This window comes from Solanum verrucosum, unplaced genomic scaffold (genome assembly GCF_900185275.1).
Source record: "Solanum verrucosum unplaced genomic scaffold, falcon-dt-bn FXZP01000261.1, whole genome shotgun sequence".
Lineage (NCBI taxonomy): Eukaryota > Viridiplantae > Streptophyta > Magnoliopsida > Solanales > Solanaceae > Solanum > Solanum verrucosum.
In genome coordinates this window covers 712851-737398 of record NW_026019969.1, presented here as the reverse complement: position 1 = coordinate 737398, position 24548 = coordinate 712851, and the positions used below count along the sequence as shown (strand labels likewise).

General features: G+C 32.4%; 3 protein-coding genes and 1 non-coding gene across 5 annotated transcripts; 1 reads left to right on the top strand and 3 right to left on the bottom strand.

The window, feature by feature from the left end:
• Positions 1-2036: 2036 nt before the first annotated feature.
• LOC125815716 (ubiquitin-related modifier 1 homolog 1-like) lies at positions 2037-4476 on the top strand. The gene is made up of 4 exons (XM_049495260.1): positions 2037-2193; positions 3650-3725; positions 3836-3918; positions 4199-4476. Exons 1-4 carry the CDS (start codon positions 2171-2173, stop codon positions 4314-4316), a joined length of 300 nt encoding a protein of 99 aa, XP_049351217.1. The 5' UTR covers positions 2037-2170; the 3' UTR covers positions 4317-4476.
• Positions 4477-5092: 616 nt separating this feature from the next.
• On the bottom strand, positions 5093-5173 carry TRNAL-AAG (transfer RNA leucine (anticodon AAG)). The gene has a single exon. It is a non-coding gene; the product is annotated as a tRNA-Leu (tRNA).
• A 268-nt stretch (positions 5174-5441) lies between these two features.
• On the bottom strand, positions 5442-10674 carry LOC125815984 (ATPase GET3A). The gene is made up of 7 exons (XM_049495564.1): positions 10267-10674; positions 9638-9762; positions 8383-8533; positions 8098-8208; positions 6429-6567; positions 6028-6143; positions 5442-5827 (listed from the first exon to the last, which is right to left on the bottom strand). The coding sequence occupies exons 1-7, from the start codon at positions 10528-10530 to the stop codon at positions 5651-5653; spliced, it is 1083 nt and encodes a 360-aa protein (XP_049351521.1). The 5' UTR covers positions 10531-10674; the 3' UTR covers positions 5442-5650.
• A 1244-nt stretch (positions 10675-11918) lies between these two features.
• LOC125816360 (SPX domain-containing membrane protein At4g22990-like) lies at positions 11919-22344 on the bottom strand. 2 transcript variants are annotated; one of them, XM_049495957.1, is made up of 11 exons: positions 22316-22344; positions 18838-18916; positions 18255-18375; positions 17793-18104; positions 17485-17589; positions 16296-16750; positions 15271-15572; positions 13552-13736; positions 12873-13063; positions 12356-12489; positions 11919-12255 (listed from the first exon to the last, which is right to left on the bottom strand). In XM_049495957.1, the coding sequence occupies exons 2-11, from the start codon at positions 18888-18890 to the stop codon at positions 12017-12019; spliced, it is 2097 nt and encodes a 698-aa protein (XP_049351914.1). In that variant the 5' UTR covers positions 18891-18916; positions 22316-22344; the 3' UTR covers positions 11919-12016. The 2 variants fall into 2 exon arrangements, with proteins under 2 accessions (XP_049351914.1, XP_049351913.1); XM_049495956.1 differs by having other exon boundaries at positions 13552-13742; positions 22316-22337.
• Between the last annotated feature and the right edge of the window lie 2204 nt (positions 22345-24548).

The following is a 24548-nucleotide window of genomic DNA, read 5'->3' as shown; positions in this document are numbered from 1 at the left end:
TTTCCTCTTTCATTTCTTTGCATAATCCAGAAATAACTAATTTAATTTTAAAAAAATATTGAATCAAAGAAAGTTACTCGATCTGTCTCAATTTATATGACATTTTTCATTTTTGAGAGTCAAAAAGTTTGATTTGATCGGAAATTTGCATTTGAAATATTTAATTTTTTTGAAATAAAATTTATATATTTGTAAATTACGTAAAAAATGTTATTAATTGATAATTCAAAATGTTTAAAAGATCTATGAAAAATTTACTGTTAAAAATAGATTTATTTAAATCTCGAAATTTGAAAAATGTCACATAAAATGGGATGGAGAAAATAGTATTTGTATGCACCAAAAAAATGATTTCTTCTTATTTTTGCACAAGCACTATTATTTTCATTTTCAATTTCTAGTTTAATTTGTAATTAGTAATAACGGTATAATTCATGACAATATCTTTTAAATTTCACTGACCATTTGTATTGCAATCAAGAATATGGTAACTAAACAAATCAACAAGATTGATATAATATGGTATTGTAATTATTAGAAAATATTTATTCACATTCCATATTTATATTCAAATAATAATATAATAAATTATTATTTTATTTATTATACTTTAAGTGGCGTGCGAAGTTAAATTAGACCAAAAAAATAAACGGAGAGGGTATAAATTATAGTTGGACCATTAATATATCTTTTTTTTAAAAAAAAAAAAACTTTGAAGTTATCTGTTTTTTTAACATTTAAAACTTCCTTTTAACTTCTTTATTTCAAATTAATTGAAGTTAAATTAATTATCACCTATTTTAAAATATCTATATATTAAAGAAAATTAAAATTGAAGTCCTTCTCATCTCTTATTAGTTAGGGAAAAATACCTCAATGTTGATTGAATAGAATGTGTATGTTCGGTTGGTTTGACCCTATTTTTTCATTTACGTGAGTTTTTAATTTTTTTAAGTTTAGTTTAAAAAACACAACTAAATTATTCATTATTTTTAGTTTCTTATCCAAATTATTAGGAGTGTGAAAAACACACCTAAATTACCAGTCATTAATTTGCATAAAACATATTCATATTGATTAGACCTTGAATTTTCGTTCATGTGACTTTTTTTTCTTATATATATATTTCAATTGATTTATAAAGAGTGAAGTTATGTGTTTCAATTTCATCCGAGATTGTCACATGTGTTAGTTATGTGTTGTTACTTTTTGGCACGGATGGAATTGTTTTTCATGTGGCAATTCATGCGACTATTTTTTTTTGTTGTTAAAAGAGACTAATGTACACATTCTCATATATTAGTAGTGGAGTTTTTTGTCAAATTATGAGTTATTGTTTAAAGTGTGTTTGTCATCCTCCAAATAATTCAAGTATGAAACTAAAAGAAACTGATAATTTAGGTGTATTTTTTATATTTGAATTGATTACTTGGAAAAAATTTGGGAAAACTTGGGAAGTGATGTTTGCCTACATATATTTGCCAAGAATTCAAAGTTTCCAAATACTAGAAAAAACTAGTTTTTGGGCAAAGTTCTAGTATTTGGAAATATTAAAAAAATAAAAAATTACCCAAAACTTCTATATTTTTTAAAGATACCCATAATATTTTAATTTGAGTGACAAAATTGAAAAAAAAGAACAATTTGTTTAAGTGACGAAATTGAGGAAAAAGAACATTTTTTAATGGATTATAATTATAATCGAATCAATGACAAGTTTGAATATGAGATTAATGTATTTCTCTTACATATATTGTTATTGTATCAATTATGTTATAAGGTTATTTTTAATAGAATATACTCATTATAAATAGATAATACAAATTTATGAGTATTTTTAATAAATTTTAGAACTTAAGGGTTTAAATCATGTTTGTTGAAATAACCAAATATTTTTAGAAAAAATTGAAGTCAAGCACATGATATAATTTCACCAAAAGCTTGACCGAAATATTATTTGTCAAGAATAGTTGGGAACTTAGGGCCAAATGTTAGCTATATTTTGAAGAAAAAGTGAGGAAAGTGAAAAAGGAAGAGAAAAAGCTTATAGGCGAATAAAGAGCTCTAAAAGGCTGCCTGTTTTAGGTTTCAATCCTCCTGATAAACCCTACAACATCAAGCCATTTATCACTCTAGGGTTTTGAGATTTTCAAATTCCGTTTAATTAGAGATGCAACTGACTCTTGAATTCGGGTAATTTTTATATTTTTCTTTTATGTACTACAGCCGTATTCAAGTAATTATCCATATTTGATCCAATTCTGGGATGTAATCCTTGAAAGACAAGATTTTTAGCCGAAACCCTTTTTAGATTATTTTGTAGAGTGATGATTGCTGAAAGGGGAATTTGGATGGGTGGATTATGAATTTTAGAAGCTTAAGTTAGAAAACTTACGTTTGGGACTAAACAAATTGTTGAAAGATTCAATCTTGCTTGCAATATATGTGTCTTTATTCTGTTTCCTTGTAATTCCTGGCTCTTCCCTGTGTATGATATTTATAACTTAGATAGTCCTCTTAACTGCTCCAGAAGTTGATCCAATATGATTTCTATTTCCATGTTTGAGTGACATTAACAGTCTATCGAATGATGAAAATTGGAGATACTCATATAGTCAATTCCTGCTGTAATATCACTGTGTGCTTGTTTGTGCTATGCGTAAGAGGACTGTGTTTGAGTATCAGCATAATGTTTGCAAAAGATCATTTGCTTAAAGATAATAGTTTCAGTTGTTCGTGCATTAAAAGATCATTAAATGTGATATTTGAGATAATCAAAGCGATTAATTAGTATGAGCACGCTATGCTGATACTCAAACACAGTCCTTGTGAGCACGTTAGTTTGGACACAAGCAAATTGGGATCTTAAAATTGAAGTGATTAGCAGTGGCAATTTAATAAACAATGAGCACGTTAGTATGGACAACAGAAATCTTGTCTAACTCATGAAACTTTCAAGAGATGGAACTTATACAGTGTTCGATGTCCTCTTTTTCTCTATCAGGTTGGTTAGTTAAACCGTGTCCACAATCCTTTTTTTGGTTGATAATTAGGACTTTGTTCTAACATGTGACATGTAAGAGATGTTGTTCTAATAAACAGCCCTTCAAGGCTTATTCAAATTTGAGATATAGCTATCTGCTTTTTAGTGTAATGATTTTGTTCAACACCTAGGAATGTTTGAATTTTGACTCCAAATTTAAAGGCATCCTTATTACCAGAGTGGGATCATTTACCATCTTTCGCAAATGCTTGTTATATATGACGTGATGGTTCAGTGACTATTGCCTGTGATTCTACCTGATTACTTCTATTGTAGTTGTCAGCAACCTGGCACTGTTTCAAGGGATAACTTCTGTGTTCTGCAAATGTGGGTACAGTTGAAAAACTCATATATCTAGTGACATTGGTTGTTGATAAAACAGCGTAGCATTCAATCATCTAGCACCAAACTATTACACCACCAAACTTCGTGACCTTAAAATGAAGTACTTGAGAGTATAGTCAGAAACTGTCATTTCTCGTCAGTATGACTGATTGGTTAGCTTTTGTACATTCCTTAACTGTTGGTCTTTCTGCTTCCTTTTAAAATGCTTTACCATGATCTCTGTTAACATCTCTCAATTATGTTTTTACTTTGAAAACACAGGGGAGGACTGGAACTTCTTTGTGATTCTGTGAAGAGCCATAACATCAATGTTGACCCTCAAGATGGGGAGGAGCAGGTGCAACTTCCTCTCTAATGATCGTGTTCATACATAGAACAGATTTGGCATATAATTTTGTTTCTAGGGGAGTATTTAATATGATTTTAGTCATTCTTTTCTTTAACCAGTTGACGATGAAAAACTTGCTCTCTTGGGTACGCACCAATGTGATCAAGGAGAGGCCTGAAATGTTCATGAAAGGAGACTCAGTGTAAGTTGAAATATCTTTTTTACCCACCTCGGCAACACTTAAATATATGTCTTTATGCTGTTGTCTCGATAACCTCATCCCCTGCTAAAGTCCTCTTGTTCCCCCTCCAGTTATGCATACCTTACCTTATGGCATAGCAGAACATGTTAAGTGAAATGGTGCCACCATCAAATATAATCATGTTGAGACCTCCTTATACTCGTCTTGTTTGAATAGTACATACTTGCACAAGCTTAAAACATAACTGAAGAGAGCTTTTTAAAACTTGTATTTGTTGCAGGAGGCCTGGAGTTCTCGTCCTTGTAAATGACACTGATTGGGAACTAAGTGGCCAGCTTGAAACTGTGCTGGAAGAGAAGGATAACGTAGTTTTCATCTCAACATTGCATGGCGGTTGACACATTGATATTATACTTTGCAAACTCGAGTCTAAGAGAACTTTGGTCATTAATTATGTCATGTACTAGTCAAGAATGAAGTGTATTGAGTTTTAAAAAAACAAACAGAATGAAGTATATTGAATGTATGATGCTAATATAAGTGCATTTTGATGACTGATTCCTTTCTTTCCTGACAGAAGGAAAAATGATATAACTGATTTACCTTGTTTCATTATAAAGAAACTTTTTAGTTGAGAAAAATGCAATACAGATTTACTAGTCTTGCTCAAGAAATACCATAGCAAATATACCATAGAGCAGAACTAAGAAAATATCTAATCCAAAAGGTGGCGGTTAAAATCTATAGATTTAGAGGTGCATCCACTGCTCTCATTAGAGCTATCTACACATAGTTTGTGCAATACCAAAAAATTATGTAGCCATACTAAATTTGCACCCCCTGCCACGAAAAACATAGAGGAATCCATGGAAGTTGATGGACAAAAGCTTAGAGGAACATGGTAGCATTTTATTGGATACTGTTTTAGAGGAATATGGTAGCATTTTATTGGATACTGTTTTGGTTTCTTTGTTAATCTCTTGATGCTGCGGGTCCTCTGAAAACAATCTCCTCCACGAGGTAGGGTTATGGCTTGCGTACACTCTACCTTCTCCAGACCCCACTTGTGGGATTACCTCTCTAGAAATCTCGTGGTGTATGATTGTAAAAAATAAAAATAAAAATAGTATAATCTCGTGGTGTATGATTGTAAAAAATAAAAATAAAAATAGTATGTTGAGAGTGGGATTTGAACCCACGCCCTTTCGGACCAGAACCTTAATCTGGCGCCTTAGACCAACTCGGCCATCTCAACTTTGGTTATAATGTTCGTGAAATATTTATTTGTACATACGCCCCAACGTTTAAGTGTGCTGTAGCCAACTAGGGACATTATAAAAACACTTTAATTCTAAAAGAACAAATCGTTATAACAAGGTAAACATAAACCTTCACATTGTAATTCATGATTGGAATAAAAATTGCTCATCATCTTGAAAAAACTTCAATGCTTTAGGTTTCACTAAATAAAGACTGGCTTGATAAATCAGTTTACATCTAAAGAGAGCATAGTCCTCCTTCCTCTACTAGTACATTGTAAGACTAAATAACCTGACTTATTAGCTTTGTAAAGGTACAAATGAACTTCCTCAACAATAAATAAAACAATCATACATGAAAATCCTCTTGAGAAATACACAATTATTTGTTCAATGACAATTCCTAAAACATAAAAAAAGCAAAAGGCGACAGAAACAGCACACTCCATCGCCCAAGTTTGTATAGGATTTGATTATATCTTCTGTTTGCCTTTTTGAACTTTCTCTAATTCCGCTTCAGCATCTTTCAACTGTTCTTTCAATGCAGCAACTCTATTCTGCAGCTCCTCCACCGAGCCTCGAGCAAGAGAAGGCTGGTATGGCGTTACAAAATGATGCGAAAATTCTTTCAGGGCGTCAACGCCACAAACCTATCAAAAAAAAAAAAAATCATCTGTAAGCAGACTGGCAAAACGTTCTTGCGTTGGTGGTATACTGCAGTATTTTTCATGCTATGGCTACTAGAGAAGATTCATGAATTTATTGTCGGCACTTTTTTAAGTACAACGAATATATAAATCAGTAAGAAAAGGAAGCAGATATCTAGCTATGCACAACGGCATCTTCATACCTCTTGTGGCAGCAAAGGCAACTTCGTAATGTTAAAGTCATCATATAACATGTAGAACTGATCCAAGTATTTCTGTTGCATCCGCATTCTAGCCTTCAGCAGCTTGGATTCAACAACTGAAAAGGATTACATGCATACGAATTAGTTTATCACTTCAAGTGGAAGAAAAAAGAATCCCTATATAGTAAAAGATCGATGAGGAACTTAAAATATTAGTTTACTATTTTATATTAGGCAGTACTAGTTGAAGAACATATCGACATACTAATTGAATAGTTTAAAAAGTTGAAAGAATGTCAAATAATGGAGCACGGGGAGAATTAACAAGTGATATGTACAAGCCAAAGAGAATTAATGGAAAGAAAGGGAAAGAACTGCAGTAGTTAAGATGGGAAATGTACCTTCTTCGTCAAAAATCACCTGGTTAATTATAATGTTGTGTGTATCGATCTCAAATTTAGCAAGTTCCTGAACTAGTCTTTCAGTCTCATATAGGGAGAGGAATTCCGGAATGCAAACACAAACAAATGTTGTCAAGTCCTATTAAAAAAAGAAAAAGTACGTCGTGTTAATGCATCAGTTGAACTTGAAAACATAGAAGCGTAAGTGGACAAAGAATGCAAGGCTAATTGGCATTTCATTTGTAATGAGATATATCTGTAATCCTTTTTTTTCCTTCTTTTTTGAAGGGTAAGGTGGTGGACTCCAGCAATCAAAATAAAAGCCACAAAAATTTGAATCAACAGGCAGCAAGAGCAAATTCCTCCACAATCAAAGTAAAGGAAGTACAAGAAATGTATTGACTATATCAACATGCTTTTCTCCCGACTTCAAAATTACTCATTGTTTCAAACTTAAAAAGCACAAGGAAACCAGTTTGGTATTATTAAAACCTTGATGGTGTAGATTGAAGAACTAAATAAATAACGAGTGTGAACTATTTTCTGCTGAAACAATCATACAATAATTACATAACCAACAACACAAGGCTGGGTGAACTCTTCACCTAGAGACTAATTTTGATGACATTTCAAAGGCGAAACAGATATTTGAAACAGTAATAACATCCAACAGAAGACTTCAGAAAATTTAATGAGCCCATTACTCGCATTACTTCAGTATTTAGGTTTTAATGACTTCTGATCTCACCCATGGTACTCTAGCGTAGTACATGCATAATATAAAAAAATTAAACCCCCAGCTTGAAACAACGCCGAAAATAAAGTGAAACAGGGGAGAAATACTAAAAGAAAAGGTTTGAATTTCGTTATATAGATTGTGTTTATCTCTGATCGATAAGTAAAGGAGCTGTATTTTCCACTAAACCACAATAGATTTTAGTATACCAGATCCTGCTAAAGGATATTCTGCCACCACATTCCCTGATTTTGTTGATTGCTATATTAAACTTAAGATTCCCATCCAAGCAATAATAACTCCCTCCTTCCCAATTGTTTGGCAATATTTAACTAGACAGAAGGTTTAAGAAAGAAATTTAAAACTTTAAAGTTTAAGAAGGAAATTAAAACTTTTGATACATGAGCCAACATATATAAAGTACCAAAAGTACTTTTCGGGTGGGGTCCATAGCAAATCATGTCAATTCCTATAAAAGCATATTATTAAAGGCAAAATGGTAACATAAAGATCATGAAGTTACTAAACACGTGAAGGTGCCAATCTTTTTCGGGACAAAAAGAAAGGGAAGAGTGTCAAACAAATTTTGGGATAAAGGGAGCACATAAAAAAAATCTCTTTATAAGAATGACAGTTTTGCTCCCCGAGCTTTGATCCAATGGTAACGATGCGCAGCACGGGATATGTGGATTGGGGTGCACATCATGAGTTCAAAACCTATCACTGAAATGTAACCTGGAATTTATGTGGGAACTGAGTAGAGGGGTGGGTCATTACTCCCTGAGTTTCAAAGTTGTGGACCAACTGGATTGGGATAAGCTATCTCACAGCAGATTTCTCCGTTACCAACCCCCAAAAAATATACGGAACATTCAAGTTACCCGTTTCAAAAAAAAAAAAAACAGAACGACGATTTCGAGGTAAGAATCTTACTGGGTCCTTAAACTGTCTGTTCACTTCTTCAATAATATCTTTCATGCCTTCAAGCTTGCCAAGGATAGCAGCCTCCCCGAATTCCTCATCAACACCCAATAGTCGAGTCATCTGAGATAGACAGAAATTGACTTCAGTAAACTTCATGTTTTCCTTTCCCAAAAATAGCATCAACCTTGAACTTAAAATTAACAAAGCTTAGAGAGAGGCATTAATAGAAACAAGGAAAATGGATTTTTGTGTGTTAGGGGTTAGGTGGGTGATTTTATGTGGAGGAGAGATTACCTGACTCAGCATGCCCCCAAATCTATTCTTCAAACTCATCACTTTGGCGAGCCCTTTCTCTAGAGTCGACGGGAATTGTAACAGCCGAAGAGTATGTCCAGTTGGGGCCGTATCAAACACTATTACTGAATAGTCCATTGTTTGCACCAATCTGGAAAGAAATAAATGCCAAGAATTTATAGCCCGATTTCATTAACAGCCCAGCAGTGTTAAGCTACCAACAAACAAATATCTCCGCCCTCTAGACAAATGTAAGAAAGTAGTCACATTTAAGCACTACAGATGTACCATAAGTAAATGCACTTTGAACTAAATATGTTAGAAGGATCTAACAAATTATCATTTTTGATAACGGATAACCGTGGTGTTTAGGCCAGCTTGCATGTACCTCGACTAATTCCACGGGATACCTGCCACCTCCCACCAGCAATAGGTAACTCTGCCCACTAAGGTTAGAAAAGATATCATCTAGCGCTTTTGTCTCTGCTAGGAATTGAACTTGAGACTCAACCCACTTCATTGACCACAATGTTCAGGAAAAAACATATTCAGGATGAGTACTTTCAGTTGAAATAACATCCCTTGTCCTATTTCGTTAATAACTAGAGGGGTGTGAATACAAGGGCCGTTTCATGTTCAGTTTGGTACCTCCTTAAGGTGATGCTTAAACATCATCTAGCGGAATCACTCATGGTCCTTTCAAAATAAAGGAGAGCTCTTTGAATATATGATGGGGGCAGGTATTATAGATCCACATACACCCAATCGGGTAGGCTTCCTGGATCATGTAGAGGTTATCCTTAAGTTGTGGCGTGCTTTGAGAGAGTCCCTCTTCTAGTGGGGTATAGTACAGTAATGATATGGCTCCTTTAATACGGGATAAGGTCTCTTGGATTACACAGATCATGGCAACTAGGTCTACACACTTTCTTGATAAGTAACTAGACCTAAATACTTAGAGATTTTTATTTTTATTTTTATTTCATCTAGATAGGAAGATTTTTATGGGATCTCCTAAAGTAGATCATTATTGAGTCTATCGACCACATTACAAAAGCAGATCTTGATTCATGGATGCATATATAACCATTGAAGGCCGGCTTAATATCTTGTTATTTTGATAAGCAAGTGAAGGACAATTCAATTGTGAGGAGCCAAGAAAAAATCTTTATCACTTTCATTGGGGATTCATAAAAACATTTCTTATCAAATGAGTTAACAATCATGGGATTTATTACAAAGGAATACCAATTACTTTAGCATCTCTGCAAAACTCATAGCTTCATCAATTCCAGGAATTGCGTTTGTCAAATCAGACAAAAAATCGTCCATCCCATCTGAACTGACTGAGTCTTCTTTCTCCACAGTAGGATCGATTTCCTAAAGAACACGAGTTCAATTAAAAGATCATGACCATCAACAGCATATCAGGGATAAAAAAAAGAAATTGAACATACACTCAAACTGCCAAAAAGTTGTCACCACACTTTGAATACAATTATACACCACAATATAAGCACAAGACTTCAGAAGGCATGGTAAGGCTGAATATTACCTTAATTCAAAGAGCCAAAGTTTAATCCCAAACAAACAACTCCTTCACACCCCAAAAAGAAAAAAAAAATTACATGCCTTTTGAGGTCTAACAATTTTATTTTATTTGTGTCTCAATTCATACCTGAAGAAAACCCATATCTTTTTGTTACATTAACATAACATATAACAAAATTGTACAACCTTTCATTCCCTAAACAGAAAAGGTGTCATTTTTCAACATAACAATAATCAATTCACAAGCAATACAATTAATTTCAAGAAGTAAACAAGATCCAAGTAAAAATTCAATCTTTTCAAGAAAAGTGGATTGGGTGTCAAAGAAAATACCATGGCATACAAATTGGAGAAGCCATTAACAAGAGTGGGGGACTTGGTAAAGCGTTGCTGGAAGGCATCACTGAGATTGTGAGCAGGGTCAGTAGATATGATAAGAACAGAGGATCTGAACTGAGAAAGAAGAATACCAAGAATTGAACTACATGTAGTTTTTCCAACCCCACCTTTACCCCCTACAAATACCCACTTAAGGGTATCTTGTTCTAGCACGTTTTGAACTGTGGCTTCTGGTAAATCTTGATTATTGGAAGCCATGGATATAGGGGAAAATCCAAAAGACTAGGGAGAGTAAATAGAGAGACCAAAGCAAGAAGAGTCTGGTTTGTTATAGTTGAAACTTGAATTTGTTTGTTTGAGACAGCGGCAAGGGATCTGGACGACTTGTATAAGAGGTTTAGGGGTAATTGTATATAAAGATTTTCGCAATCTAGTCCAATTTAACTGGAAAAAGGCTTCATAATATACACACGTATGTTCTTAACTTCTTATCATCAATACTCAAATATATCTTTTTTGACTAATGGAAGTAAAGAAATTAATTTTAAATTAATTTTTTGAATTTTACTAAAATAAAATTCATATAGAAATATATTTGATCATTCTATATGTAAAAATTTTTATGACTTCTTTAATTTAATGCTTAATTTGATTTTAAATATCTCAGTGTATGAATCTCTTTGTTTATTATTAGGTGAGTTTCTTGTTCTTATTTCATTTTTTACTTTCATTCTTAAGTGTGAAAATATGAGAAATAAAAAGTAAGAAATGTGAATAAAATAAAAGGAGAAAAATGTAAGAAAAAATTAATATTATTTATAGTCCTATTGTAATTTATTTTTTCTATATGTGATTTTTTTTTTGAGACATATGATAGATTTTACAAGAAGATGTGTGGGAAAAATTGATTATCAAGATAATAAACTCAACTTAGTTGGTGAATTAAAGAAGGTAAAAAAAAAAACATGTGTGAGAAGGATTAAATATACCTCTATATAAATTAAATTTAATAATTTATTTATTTTTAATCTCTCCCTAGGAGCTCCCACCCCTTTTGCTTCCTTGGTGACTCTAACTCGCAACCTTCGGATTGGAAGTGAGGGGTGCTTATTATCCGAGCAACTCCCTCTCGTCTAATAAAAAAATTAAAATATACATTTATAATGAAAAAATTTGACTTTCATAAGCCAACAAGGATATATTTGATCATTTGTATAACAATAAGCCAACTAGGATATATTTAATAATTTGTATAACAATAAGCGTATACATGAATTATTTTTTTACCGAGTGAACTTTAAGCTATCGATTGGTCCATCTCTTAAGAAGGATGCTGAGGGTGGGGGTGGGGGAGGGGGGCATACCTTGACTTTTTTAAAACAGAGTCAAATAACAATGATCCAAAGCACTTTTTTTTACACAATTTTCGAAACCGCCTTAAAAAAAAAAAAAAAAAAAAAAAAAAAAAAAATCGCCTTAACATAAGGATTGTAACTAGAAAGGAAAGGCGATAGGAGAATGAATACCTTGCACATTTTTGTTGTGATATCACAACTATAAGGAAATCAAAATAAAATAATAGACTAAAAGCTAGAGAAGCTGAAAACTGAAATTGATTGAAAAAGAGATTTTGGTAGTCATAATATATTTAACTTTATATTGGTAGTTTTTCAAGTTAGATAGTCTCTTACATGTAGTTACTATGTACGATATGTAGAGAATTAAAGGTTGTATATGATGATAATTAATACATAGAATTGTAAGTAAAGCAAGTGGCTATGATGGAGAAGATGCAGATAAATAGTGAAGGTAGCAATGTGACATTCAAAAGCCTACTCATTCCCCAGTATCCTGCCAGAGTTATTGTACTATCTGCAAATACTCGAGCTAAAGTTCCCGCTTCTGTTGAAAGTAGTCCACCATTATAGGTTCCTTTAGAAAGCCTTGAAGACATGACTCGAGATAGAAGGTTAAGGTTAACGCCTGCATGTTTGAAGAAACAAATGTGTTATTGTATATCGTTAACCATGATTAGTTATGTCTGTTGCATTTGAAGTCATTGGTGCTATATATCACGAATTACCTTCGAGTACTTCAGCAGCTACAAATGTGATTAGAGCTGAACATACATATTGTGGTACGGAATAAGGAATTATGACATGGAAACTCAGAACTATTCCCAAGCATACCAAGATTTCTGATGCAAGCAAAACTTGTCTGCAGGAAATCATTGAAACTCAGTATCAGCACCAGATAATAGACAAACTTGTCTGCTCTTCTCGTACAAAGCAAAATTGACTTTGATATTAGTTCATTGGGCTATTCTGGCAAACCAGTGGCTGCTGATGGATTACAAGTTCAGCTAATTATGATTTGAATCTAAATATGAACTTAGTTATAACCTAGTACTATAGACTCGTTCAAATTGGATAAAGGAATATCTCCCGGGATGAATAGCAGTTGATTCAACCAATGATACAATGGAAAACAATTTCATGCATATTGAGTTTTGTTCGATGATTACTTTCTTTTTAACGTCAATGCATGTGTTATTGACGAAAATGTCAGGAAATTAGAGACAAGATAGCTTCTGTGTTTACCTCTCCTCAAAAATGTTGCTGAGGTAGCTTCCAACAACAATGTTCACTGGAAGGACAGTCAACCCAAGAAATGCAAGAAAAACGGCCACATTGCTTGTTGACCATATGAAGTAGTACGTGGTGACAACACTTGATTCAGCAAGTAAAATCTCCATCGCATACTTCAGCATAAAGTATATGAGCAGTTGAACCTGTTCAGAAAGTCATGAGTACATAAACAGTTAAATCCCGTCAAAAAGACAGAGAAAGAGACAAATATGCAATTTCAGTCTGCACAACCCTCAGAAAGATGCAGAGGCATCAATGTGTTCCTAAGGCTATGAATTTGTGTACAACGTTGAGTCTCGAGAATCTAATGGATACAACCAATTTAGATTGACTTTCTAACACACACTTAAACAATTCTCTGCACTATAGCCTCGTGTTTTCATTTCACCTGAACCTAACAATTCCATTTACCAAGAAATCCATGGTTAAAATATGCACAACGGTAAGATATTGAAATTTGAGATAAAAGGGTTCAATATCACACTGGTAACTATCATCATTTTGACATGTAAGAAGATCTTCAATAGATGTCAACAAACCATATGTCATTTATTAAAATTATTTATTCGCAATTTGGTTAATCTCTACTTTTTAGCATAAGCTATCATATGAAATCAACTGAAATTCAAACCTTCACTGATGGGGTAAGCAACTTATACGCAGAGACGATGGAAGTAACAGATTTTTGGATCTCCTCTGCAGATTCTTCACTATTATCGCAATCTTGGTCTTCATCTTCGTCTTGTTTCGTCTCCTCTTCACTTAAAAGCAGTGGCTGGGTAATACCCTTCTGCACAAAGCCATTTTCAATCTTCCCTGAAACTTAAAAAAGAGTTCTTTCAGATGGAATTCTTATTATAGCAGATGTTAAATTTCCTGAGCGAAATTCATAAACGACAATCAAGGAGTTGTTGCATATAATGTGCCTTCATCAATCACAGATATTGGGTAAGAGTAAAACTGTTGAATGAAGTAGCTATATTTAGTAAGGATCAGTGTTATCAAAGGCGAAAAGCGCAAAAAAGCTCCAAGGTTCGTGAGGGCTTTAAGCGTAAAGCGCAAATAAAGTGTGGGCTTTAATGAAAAAAGGCGCAAAGGGAGAAAAGAATACAAATATATATGATTAGTCCAAGACTAATAATTATAAACATGAATGACAAATATATGACCAAGAAATTGAAAAATAATTATGATAAAGTGAAATATCAATTATTTAGTGTCACTACTTCATACGAGGTTCATTGGCAAGGAAACGTTTGCCTTAGAACCTTGATGACGACACTGAAGCGCACATAAAGCGAGGCGAAGCGCTCAACACGTTTTGAGCCTCGCTTCAGGGCTTAAGCGCGCCTTTGATAACACTGGTAAGGATTACTTGAAAGTAATAACAAGCACACAACAAAGATGAGATTAGATAACAAATAGCTATTGATGTCTCCACATGTAGAGTTTGGTTTCGTTGCTCCGACTCAAATGTCTACCTAATGAGCATCAAAATTCAATAGGCTTTGATTATTGAGGAGCAGAGGAATCTGGGAAAACTCACCAGCAGTAAAAGGGATAGATCATCTATTAAACCATCAAACCAGGAAAAAAAAAACAGATCTGAGCCATTTACTGTCACCTCAACAATTTGGCAATTTATATGTTGTGTTTGTTTGACCCATGCAAGGACTAGATCTACAAAGCCTCCTAAGAGATTCAAACAGTCCTCCAGATGGAAATAAACAAACAGTAAACAACAGGTTTGAGACTTTAAGGAAGAAACAAAAGAAAATGAATAGAAATATTTCTAGGTTTCAAATGATCATAAGAATAGGAAATGCATACCACGAGATCATGACATCTCTAGTGTTATTCACAGGTGGCAACAATCATTCTGCTAAATGAGGCGCATGAAAAAGAAGACTATAAAAATCTGATTTGCTCCATGACTGAGTTCTCAAAGTAATGCGTATCACAAATGCACTTGTGCATAGTATATATTACCACAGATAATTTCATCATCTTCTTTTTCTCTTTTTAAATAAAAAATTGGGGGTGGGGAAGGGGATTGAACCCTCACCAAATTGAAAGTTCAAGTAGCCAACCAACTGAGCTACTAAGATTCCCCAATAGATTCATCTCACTGTGACAATCATGTGACTTTTCTATCAAACAGATTGTCCATTAAACTTGTCTATGTATATAAATTGGGAATACATGAGACTAGATATGCAACAAGTAATTTGCAATTAATCAGGAGGTACCTGGTGTAGCAACTTATAGAAGGTTCTCAAGAAGTGAATAACGAATCAAGTGAAAGAGCCCAGAAGGAAGAGGTGACTAAGTGTTAGTGTAGATGACATACCACTATTGGATTTTGGTAGCAGAACATCCTCTATTTCCTCCATTGGAGGTTCTCTAAAGGTAGTCCACACGCATAACAGGTAAATAAACCATGCAAGAGCCATTATCCATCCTGGTAAAGTGTCTTGGTTAAAAGTGATATTCAGGAACTTAAAGTTAGTTTGAAGCAAGCAGGCAACAGCTGGACCACATGCCATTCCGAGTGCACTTGCACTTACAAAACCAGCTGAAGCCTTCATTCGCAAGTGCAGAGGAACACAATCAGTGATATAACGCCTATTCACTGCCCTTGCTGAACCAAGCCTGAAATAGTAAAAAGCCAACTAATGATAAAACCTTACTGGTCCTGAATATGCAATTGAACTAATTAATTGAAAGTTTTAATCTCGATGAAGTGGAAAACAAGCAAGTATCGCATCGATAATTAGATGATTCCAATTGAACAAACAGTATTAAAATCAATCGCCATTCAGATAAATCTTTTAAGACCAAGAAAACAAGAATGGAATAGATACTTAGAGCTACTCCCTTTTTTCTGATATAGACAAAATCTCTATTTTGGAAACCAAGAAGAAATTATTGTCCTGACTCCTGCTGATGGATATACTTATAAGACTCCAACAAAAAGAATACAAGAGGTTCTTCCAATTCCTTTTATGTTTTTCCCGAATATTTCCTACGATCTTCTGCCGTCTCATCCAAAATGTCCAGACTCCTCTTCAATAAATTTATATATCTAAGGTTCTAGCTTATTAGGGGACAGATCATTTCCATAACTCCAACTATATACCAACTTATGTTGATTATGCCCAACAAAGTGCAAGTCAGACTTGTCAAAATGTTCAATATTACTGTATAACTTATGAACAGTAATGATTATATCCTCCTTCGGTGAATAAGGAATATCCTTTCAAATAATTACTATCATAAAAAAAGCTAAGACCAAAAGCTAAAAATATGATTGTACAATAAGGGATACGGAATTACAGATTACTTAAGTAGCACTATAGTTCGTGTAACACTTACCCACAAAATAGACGTCCAACTAGAAGTAAGCATATCGAGTTGAAGTCATAAGCCAGTGCATATAAGGTATTCCCGACAAGAAGGACAATGCTGCTGAATATAAGAGGCTTCATGTAGGATTTATTTGACCATGCACTAAAATACACTGAAGAGAACACCTGAGCAACAGCCATAGACCCAATCACTGCCCCACAAAGAGTTGCTGCAGCTCCAAGACTCATAGAGTAGTCATCTGCTGTTGGGACTATTATGTATGTGTTAACCATATACAAGAATGCATTTGCCAAGTTCAGCAGAAGTGACATCAAGTGATATCTCTCATTGGCAGCATGATCCTCAGAAGGAGTTGGTAGTTCTTCTGGTAAAATGAGTGCATGTTTCCCCAAATAGTGAAGGAAATCAGTTGAATTTGTTAGTCTATCCACTGCTTGATTAATCGAACCAATGATCGGGTCCTGCATCATAGCAATAGGCTTTTTTCACAAACAAAATCAGGATGAATGAAACTACAGGTAAGTGATATTTATATTAGCTCATGTCTCCTTTGGATATTTCATTCTCTTGGAGGCAATCAATTTATTAGAAGGTATTTTTCTTTCTGATACCACAAACCTTGACGGATTTCTGTAGTTCTCACACCATATGAGAAGTGCAACTACACCTGACCAAGACTCCGGTGGAAGACTTTTTTTAACACAAGAAGTTCGAAATTTCCACTTAAATCACTAGAACATACAGATATTGTCCTAACAAGTGGAGTAATCTCAGGTTACAGACTACAAACTATTGGGTGGCATAAATATATTGAGTAGAATTATTTCATGTATTTTCTTAAAGTTGTATCTCCTGGGGAAAATAAACAACGAGAAGTATCTTTTGTGATTTTTTCCATGGGATATACTTTTTAGAACCAAACTTAGTTTTAAGTATAGTCAAACTAAAGGTTTAACTAATGATAGAGTCGTTGTGCAGTTGTGTCAAACATGAATTTGTGTGCGAAAATGAAGAGGAGTCAGTGTAATCTTTTGAAGATATTAGATGTAAAGAGTGAGTTCTCTTTCTATCTGCTCATAACTCATAAGTTACAGAGAAGAATAGCTGACAAATTATGTAACTAAAATGGAATAACAAAAGAAATTAACAATCTTGTGTCAAAGTAATCTGATTGGTTAAAAGGAAAAGAGAGAACCTGAAGAGGCAGACCCGGGTGATCATATATTGAAGTATAATTCCCCTTGTTATCTTGAAGATCCGCCAGATTGCGAGATATGGTTCCAACTACAGCTGAAACGCCCTGCATGTGACTTGCGTGGCTGTAAGTTTAAGTTATGTTTTTAATTCATTCTAAGGATTAAAGAAATAATGTCTCAGCTAATTCTGTTTACAATTTCAATTATCCAAGAAGTTGCATTTTAAAGTAATTTAGAGAAAACAAAATAAGTTACTAAAGAACTCATGAGAAAGGAAAAATAGAAAAGTTGAGTTCAGTTGTCATACCACATGCTTAAATATTTGTCTCAGCTGGGAATAAGGATGATTAGCTCGAGTCTTGACATAGTAATTGGTGAATTTATAACCACATCTCTTGTCAAACTTTTTCAGTATCTTGCGCACACCAATGGCATTCATTTCAACGAAAAAGAGAAGCTGTAGCAGTTCTCTGCCTACATCTCTATATGACTGTTGAAGTTCAGATAATTTTGAACCATCTTGTTGCTGTACTAGGACATCATGCTCTTGCCCAAGAATAAATAACCTGCTTGCCAGTTCCCCTTGCTGCTCCAACAGGAATAAGACAATCTTTTCGATCTGAAATCATGAGGTAATGTTTAACTAATTAACAGCAGCGGCAATTGTATAACATATAAAGTTCATTTGCACTCCTGTTATGAGTACTCCTTCTCTTAGCCATACATTTCAGTCCAAAATTTTCGTACTACGTTCTGTTTATGTTTGTACCTGCTTATCTAGAATCCTCGAGAAGTCCTTGAGAACATACTCACGACTTTGTTCAGAAACTTCAATCTGCTGCACATAGTTCTTTACTTTCTTCTTCATCAACTTATAGTTGATGTAATATCTGAAACAAGTCAGTGTTACCATCAGCATTAAGCCACTCTGCGTTTAATACTGTTTGAAGCAAAAAACTTAGCAATGTTTAACTAATTTACAGTTAAGTTGTGACAGCTAGGCTAAGGGGATATTTGTTACAAGTGTACATCATCCTGTTTCAGCATAGAAAGTAATGTAAAAGAACAAAAATAGTGCTGGATAAAATAAACACAATCTTAAGCTACCTGCATATAAACTTTCCTTGAATACACCAACCAAACCAAAAAGGATAAGAAATAATCCAATATAACTAATCTCAACATTACTAATACTGGAATACACCATATACATCAAATAAATGACCCCTTAAAGTTTCTAACAAATGAGATGGTAATTACTAATACTACCAAATTAATTTTCCAAAATACAAATTACAGAGAAATTAAGCATTGAAACATGATATGAAAGATAAATGAAGTGATAAATGTACCCTTGCCATTCTTGAATTTGAGTTTCTTTCAACCTTTTCCCAAAGGCAACCATCTTTCAGAAGCAGGGGAATGTTAAATCTGAGAATATGAAGAAAAAATAAATTAATAAAAGATTGAAGAGCTGATACTTCAAACTAGTAAAAAAGTGAAATCAATTGTGAAAAACATGTAATACAAACTCCATAAAGTGTTCCAGATAACATAAACTTATCACTGTTTCGAATATTATATTAATGTTGGGATTAGTTACGCCAGAACACGACTAAAATGTCCCCGTGTATATAGAATCGAATTGCATGTACATGTGGCCAACATGCATGATTACAAATTTTACAGAACACGCCAAAGTTTCCATCTTTTCTGTTTTTTTCCTCTCTTTTCACACACAGAGAAATCAATTTATGGAACCACACTAAAATTAAAACGCAAAATAACCATGCAGGAAATTGGGAAAAATAACCTCAAAAATCTGCAAAAAAATAATAATAATAGAAAAGCTGTACTGATCTGCATGTAGAGTACAAAAACATAGATTCGTTCATAAGGGCAAAGCGATTTTGAAGTTCCGTTGAGTAATCAAATACTCAAACAAGTTGCTCTCATAAATCTCACATTATATATTTTTTAAAAATATATATAAATTTTATTTTAAAAATTTAAATTTTCAATAAAAATAAATAAATTCAACTCTCGATATTCAAATTATGCTAATATAATTTTCCGTAAAATATAGCAGAGAATCCCCTTCCCATGCATAGGAGAAGGGAATAAATTTCCTCCAGAGTCATCCATCTCTTTTAATCCCTCCATTCCTATTTATATGCTACCATTTCAGATGTCACGTGCATTAAGAAATTAAATAAATGTACTATTCTATCTTTATTTAGTTTTTTTGAGAGTCAAGTTTTTTATCAATAAATATAAATTAATTTATTTTGATTAATTAATTTGTCCAATGAACGTGAATTATTTACTTAATTTTTCTAGGTTGGATAAATGTCTTATTTCAAAGCTAATTAACTATCAAGGGTATAATAGGAAAAATATTATAATTTATGCATTGATTTTATAAAATAACAAATAATTATGGACGAACTATTTATAATAAGGATGACATATTAAAAGAAATGAGAGAAATTAATTTATCATTCTTAGACTTTAATTACTTTTCTGAAAGAGAAATCCACCTTGTATTCAGTTAGAGTTTTTGGCAAAAAACATCCTTAAACTATACCCTCAACTTAAACTACGTCCTTAAATTATTTCTCTTAACAGAAAACATCCCTCAATTATTTAAACTTTGACAACTTTCATCTTTTTGTTAAAATTTGTCAAAAACTAGCAAATTCTTCACAACATGTACGGTGCACGCTACTCTCAACAAATTAAACTCCCTAAATCACCCCAATAAACCAATTATGTTCATTCGACATACATCTAAAAATATATTATAATTTTTTTAGTAACAACGTTTTGCATTGTCTTCCTTTCAATTAGCAATTTTGTTTTTATTTATTTTTCATTTGATTTGATATCAAAGAATTATCAATGGAAATGCTTTTTTTCATTTAATCTGCAAAAAGTGGTGTTGATCGATGACTTTTACTTCTAATAATGGAAAACGAAACTTGAGTACTAGAGATCAAAATTAGTTGAATCTTGATCACTTCAATTATTAATTTGCCCCAAAAAATTATTGATCTAACAACATTTTGACTTTGCAATGTGAAGATGGTGTGAAATTAAGCTTCAACTTCATTTAGTTGGTAAAGGAGAAGTAAAGATCATATCTTCTCGTAGACTCACACCGTCCTAACATTATTTTTTTAACAACAAACATGAGTCTCAATTTTTTAAAATTTTTTTGGATGCTTTTTCCAACCGGTAATAATATTGTAGATTTTTTTATGAGAATAGTATGAATTGCATATGTTTTTGTGTGGAATTCACTAATTTTTTGATAAATTTAAATAGAGGAATGAAAGTTGTTAAGTTTTAAATACTTGGAGGATGTTTTTTGTTAAAAAAAATAATTTAAGGATGTAGTTTAAATTGGGGGTATAATTTAACAATGTTTTTAGCCAAAAACTCTATTCAGTTATGACTTAAACGTGGCGCTCGCAACTTGCAAGTGGGACATATGATCCTTTTTTTTTAAATCTTTTTTCTCTCTCCTAGATTCTTGATGTTGATTTTATAGTATTCTAACACAATTATTAAATAACAAATGAGAAATCTAAAAAAAACAAAGAATTAGTAGTAAGTAGTAACATCACCAAAAATATTGAAAATTTATTATATGCTTTGTTCATTTTTATTTGTTATCTTTTGTTTTTCGAGAATCAAATCGTAAATATATATCAATTATGTGAAGGGATTTTAAGTTGCTACTTAAATCTTAGTAGTTGCAATTTTTCATTCACCTTATATATCAGAATCAAAGTGCACAATGTAAACTCGATCGACATATCCTTGTCTATTTTATCTTTTCCCACTTCCACTCGAAAGAAAAAAAGAAGAAGATAAAAATGAAAAGGCAAAAAACAAAGCAGTAGGTCCACACAATAATTAATTAGTAAGAACTGTATTTTTGCTTACATTCAAAGTGGTCAAGCAGAAAAAATGAGTCTACAGATTAAGATATAAAGTTACTATAAAGCTACTCTCGATTTGAAGAGCATTACTTTTTTATTAGTCTATATTAAATAATGAAAATACATTCTAATATTTCCTTAATAAGAAATTTTTATAGTCATATATATATATATATATCCTCGTGTTTAATTAACACCACACGTCTCAAAAATCTCAGGATCACAAGTTTAAACGTCTTTTTCTAACAACAACATTTAACAAGTTTGTATCAAATAAAACTAGTGAAAAACAAATTGGAACAAAGGGAGGTACGTAGTACTTTTCAACATTCAAGAAACAGTAAGAAAATATGTTAATGCAGCTAATCATGATCATGATTCATGAACAAGAATTACTATTAGAATAGGTATCTTTATTTATACGAATAGTCATACAAATTTATTGCTTACTTTTTCTAATCAGTATACATAGATTATACATTCATTATACATGATCATAATACATGGATTATACATATATTATACATGCATCCACCAGGAACTTTTAGTTTATAAGGCCACTACAAGAAAAGTGTGAATTATATGAGGATTTTCCTGGGAATTAGTATGAAAATTTGCAGGAAAATAAGTTTCCTACGAATTTTCATACTAATCCCCAGAAAAATCCTCATGTAATTCATAGTTTTCTTGTAGTGGCAGTTGGATGGACAGCAATTTAGGTTTGGTTTCCAAGATCATTGTATGGGATAAGTGAGATTTTCTGAGTAAAAGTTAGTACTCATCATCAGAAAGAAGAAATGCATGGAGATGATATAATTAATATGAAGAGACATATATTTATATATATAGAGAGAGAGAGAGAAAAAAAAATAGAAGTGCTTACATTTTTAAAGCTGCTTAATAGAGTAAATGAAGATATATATTGTTGATGCAATCTCTTCAGTAGTGTCTAATGAGAGTCCATACTTATAGGGAAAATGCTAAAGTGAGTGTGCACAATAAGAATTTCAAGAATCTTTTTTGGGTTTTTGTAAGCAAAATTAAAGAGGAATTGTGGTGGGGGTGCGGGGTTGTTGAATATTGAGGCCTTTTGGGATTTGAAGGGCCATGTAAGTAGGAACAGTTCCAACCAAGTAACTCATTAATCTATAAGATTTTGACACGTTTTACAATATGGACTAGTTAAATAATACTAATTCTTAAAAAAAAACAAAAGAAAGTGGCCATCCCTTTCAATTTGTTTGCTATATACTTTAACTGAAAGTAAAATTTAAATAAAAACATGATTTTCAACACTTGTGTGAATAAATGTTATACGGAGTAATATTTATGTGATTATAATTTTTTAAATAATTTATGGTCCTAAAATTACCATAATATTTGTGTAACTATAGATTTTTATAATCTCCTAATATTTATGTGTTTATTTCTTATGAAAAGTTTGAAGTTAACTGTTTTCAAAGATAATAATATATATTTTCTTTTAAATTGGACAATAAGAAAAAATTCCTTTTATTACAATTGTTTGTCTAATATATTAAGAATATTTTTTTTTCGTCATTACGTTACCAAAATCATGTAGCACATTGATCTTGTCACATTACAATTTACGGGGAAATAAAAGGAAAGAGAGTTAATGAAAAGGAGAGTGCAAAATAAGGGTTACAGTGGAATATTGAATAAATATGGATATACTATCCTCTAGGGGTGTGCACTATTCGGATTAAACCGAATAACCAAACCAAACCGAAATTTTATTTGGATTGGTTTTTTGGTTTTTCGGATTGGTTTTGGATTAATAAATTACTTTGTTTGGTTTTGGATTTTAAAAGATAAAAACCGAAAAACCGAAAAAAACCGAATTATATATATATATATATTGCGTGGAGTTGCGTGGTGTGCCACATAAGTCAAAAGGTGTACAAAATTACAAAAAAAAATGAGTTCAAGGGGGTAATAGGACCTTAATTTAGTTAAGGTGTGTCTCTGGGATTTCGGTCATAGTCTAGGGATACTTGTGTCTTCTCCCTTTTATGTTTAAATTACATCTACAATAGGTATACTTATAAGTATTGTGTTTAAAGTTTTACTTATGATTTATATTAGAAAGTATATTTAAGGGATTAAATATTATTACTTTGGTTATATATGTTATTAATTATTGACATAACCGAATAACCAAACCGAAAAAAGCCAAACCAAATAGAGAAAAACCAAACCAAACCAGATTTATTTTGGATCGGACTGGGTTATACTTTTACAAAACCAAAAACCAAAAATCCAAACCGAATAGTGTAAAACCAAACCAAAAAACCGAATGCACACCCCTACTATCCTCTCAACCAGGGTGACTCAACAACATTGAGGGCCTAAAGCTAAACTTAAGAGAGGGCCCTAAATTTTTTTTCATCATATGTACTTTTATTTTAAATATATTTTTCTAGTTATTTCAGATGCAAAGTCATTAAGTATTGTTTTATAATCAATTTGTTTTAATAATTCCTTTTCAAATGATAATATAGCTAATTCATTCAATCTATCTTGAGACATTGTTGATCTTAAAGAAGATTTAATCAATTTTAATTTCGAACGAAGAAAAATTTGGTTGAGGCAACGGTTATAAGAACTGTTAACACAATATGTGTATTTGGAAAAGAATCAAATCTTTTATTTGATTGAGTATTTTCATTACATCAATATCTTCTACTTGTATTGTTTATCTTTAACACTTTTACTTTAAAAAATAAATCTAAACCATCAATTCAGAATAACTAGTATGTGTTAAAGAAAGTTCAAGGTTAAGACAATATTTTTAAAAAAAATTCATCATCTAGTAATCTCAATATTTTACCACTAAATAAGAAATCAAAAATATTTTTATATGCTTCAATTGGTTCAAATCTATTTTAAAGTAAAAAAATAGTTTGATCTACTCTACATATATAACGTAATCAACTCTAAAGATTCTTCGAGAGACTTAGTGATTTTGTTATCCATATTTTCATCAAATTGTTTCTTACAAAAATCATATTTATATTCATGTCATATGCAATTTCTTTAGTAGAAATCATAGCACTCATAGTATATATAATATTATTATTTTTTAATAATATATA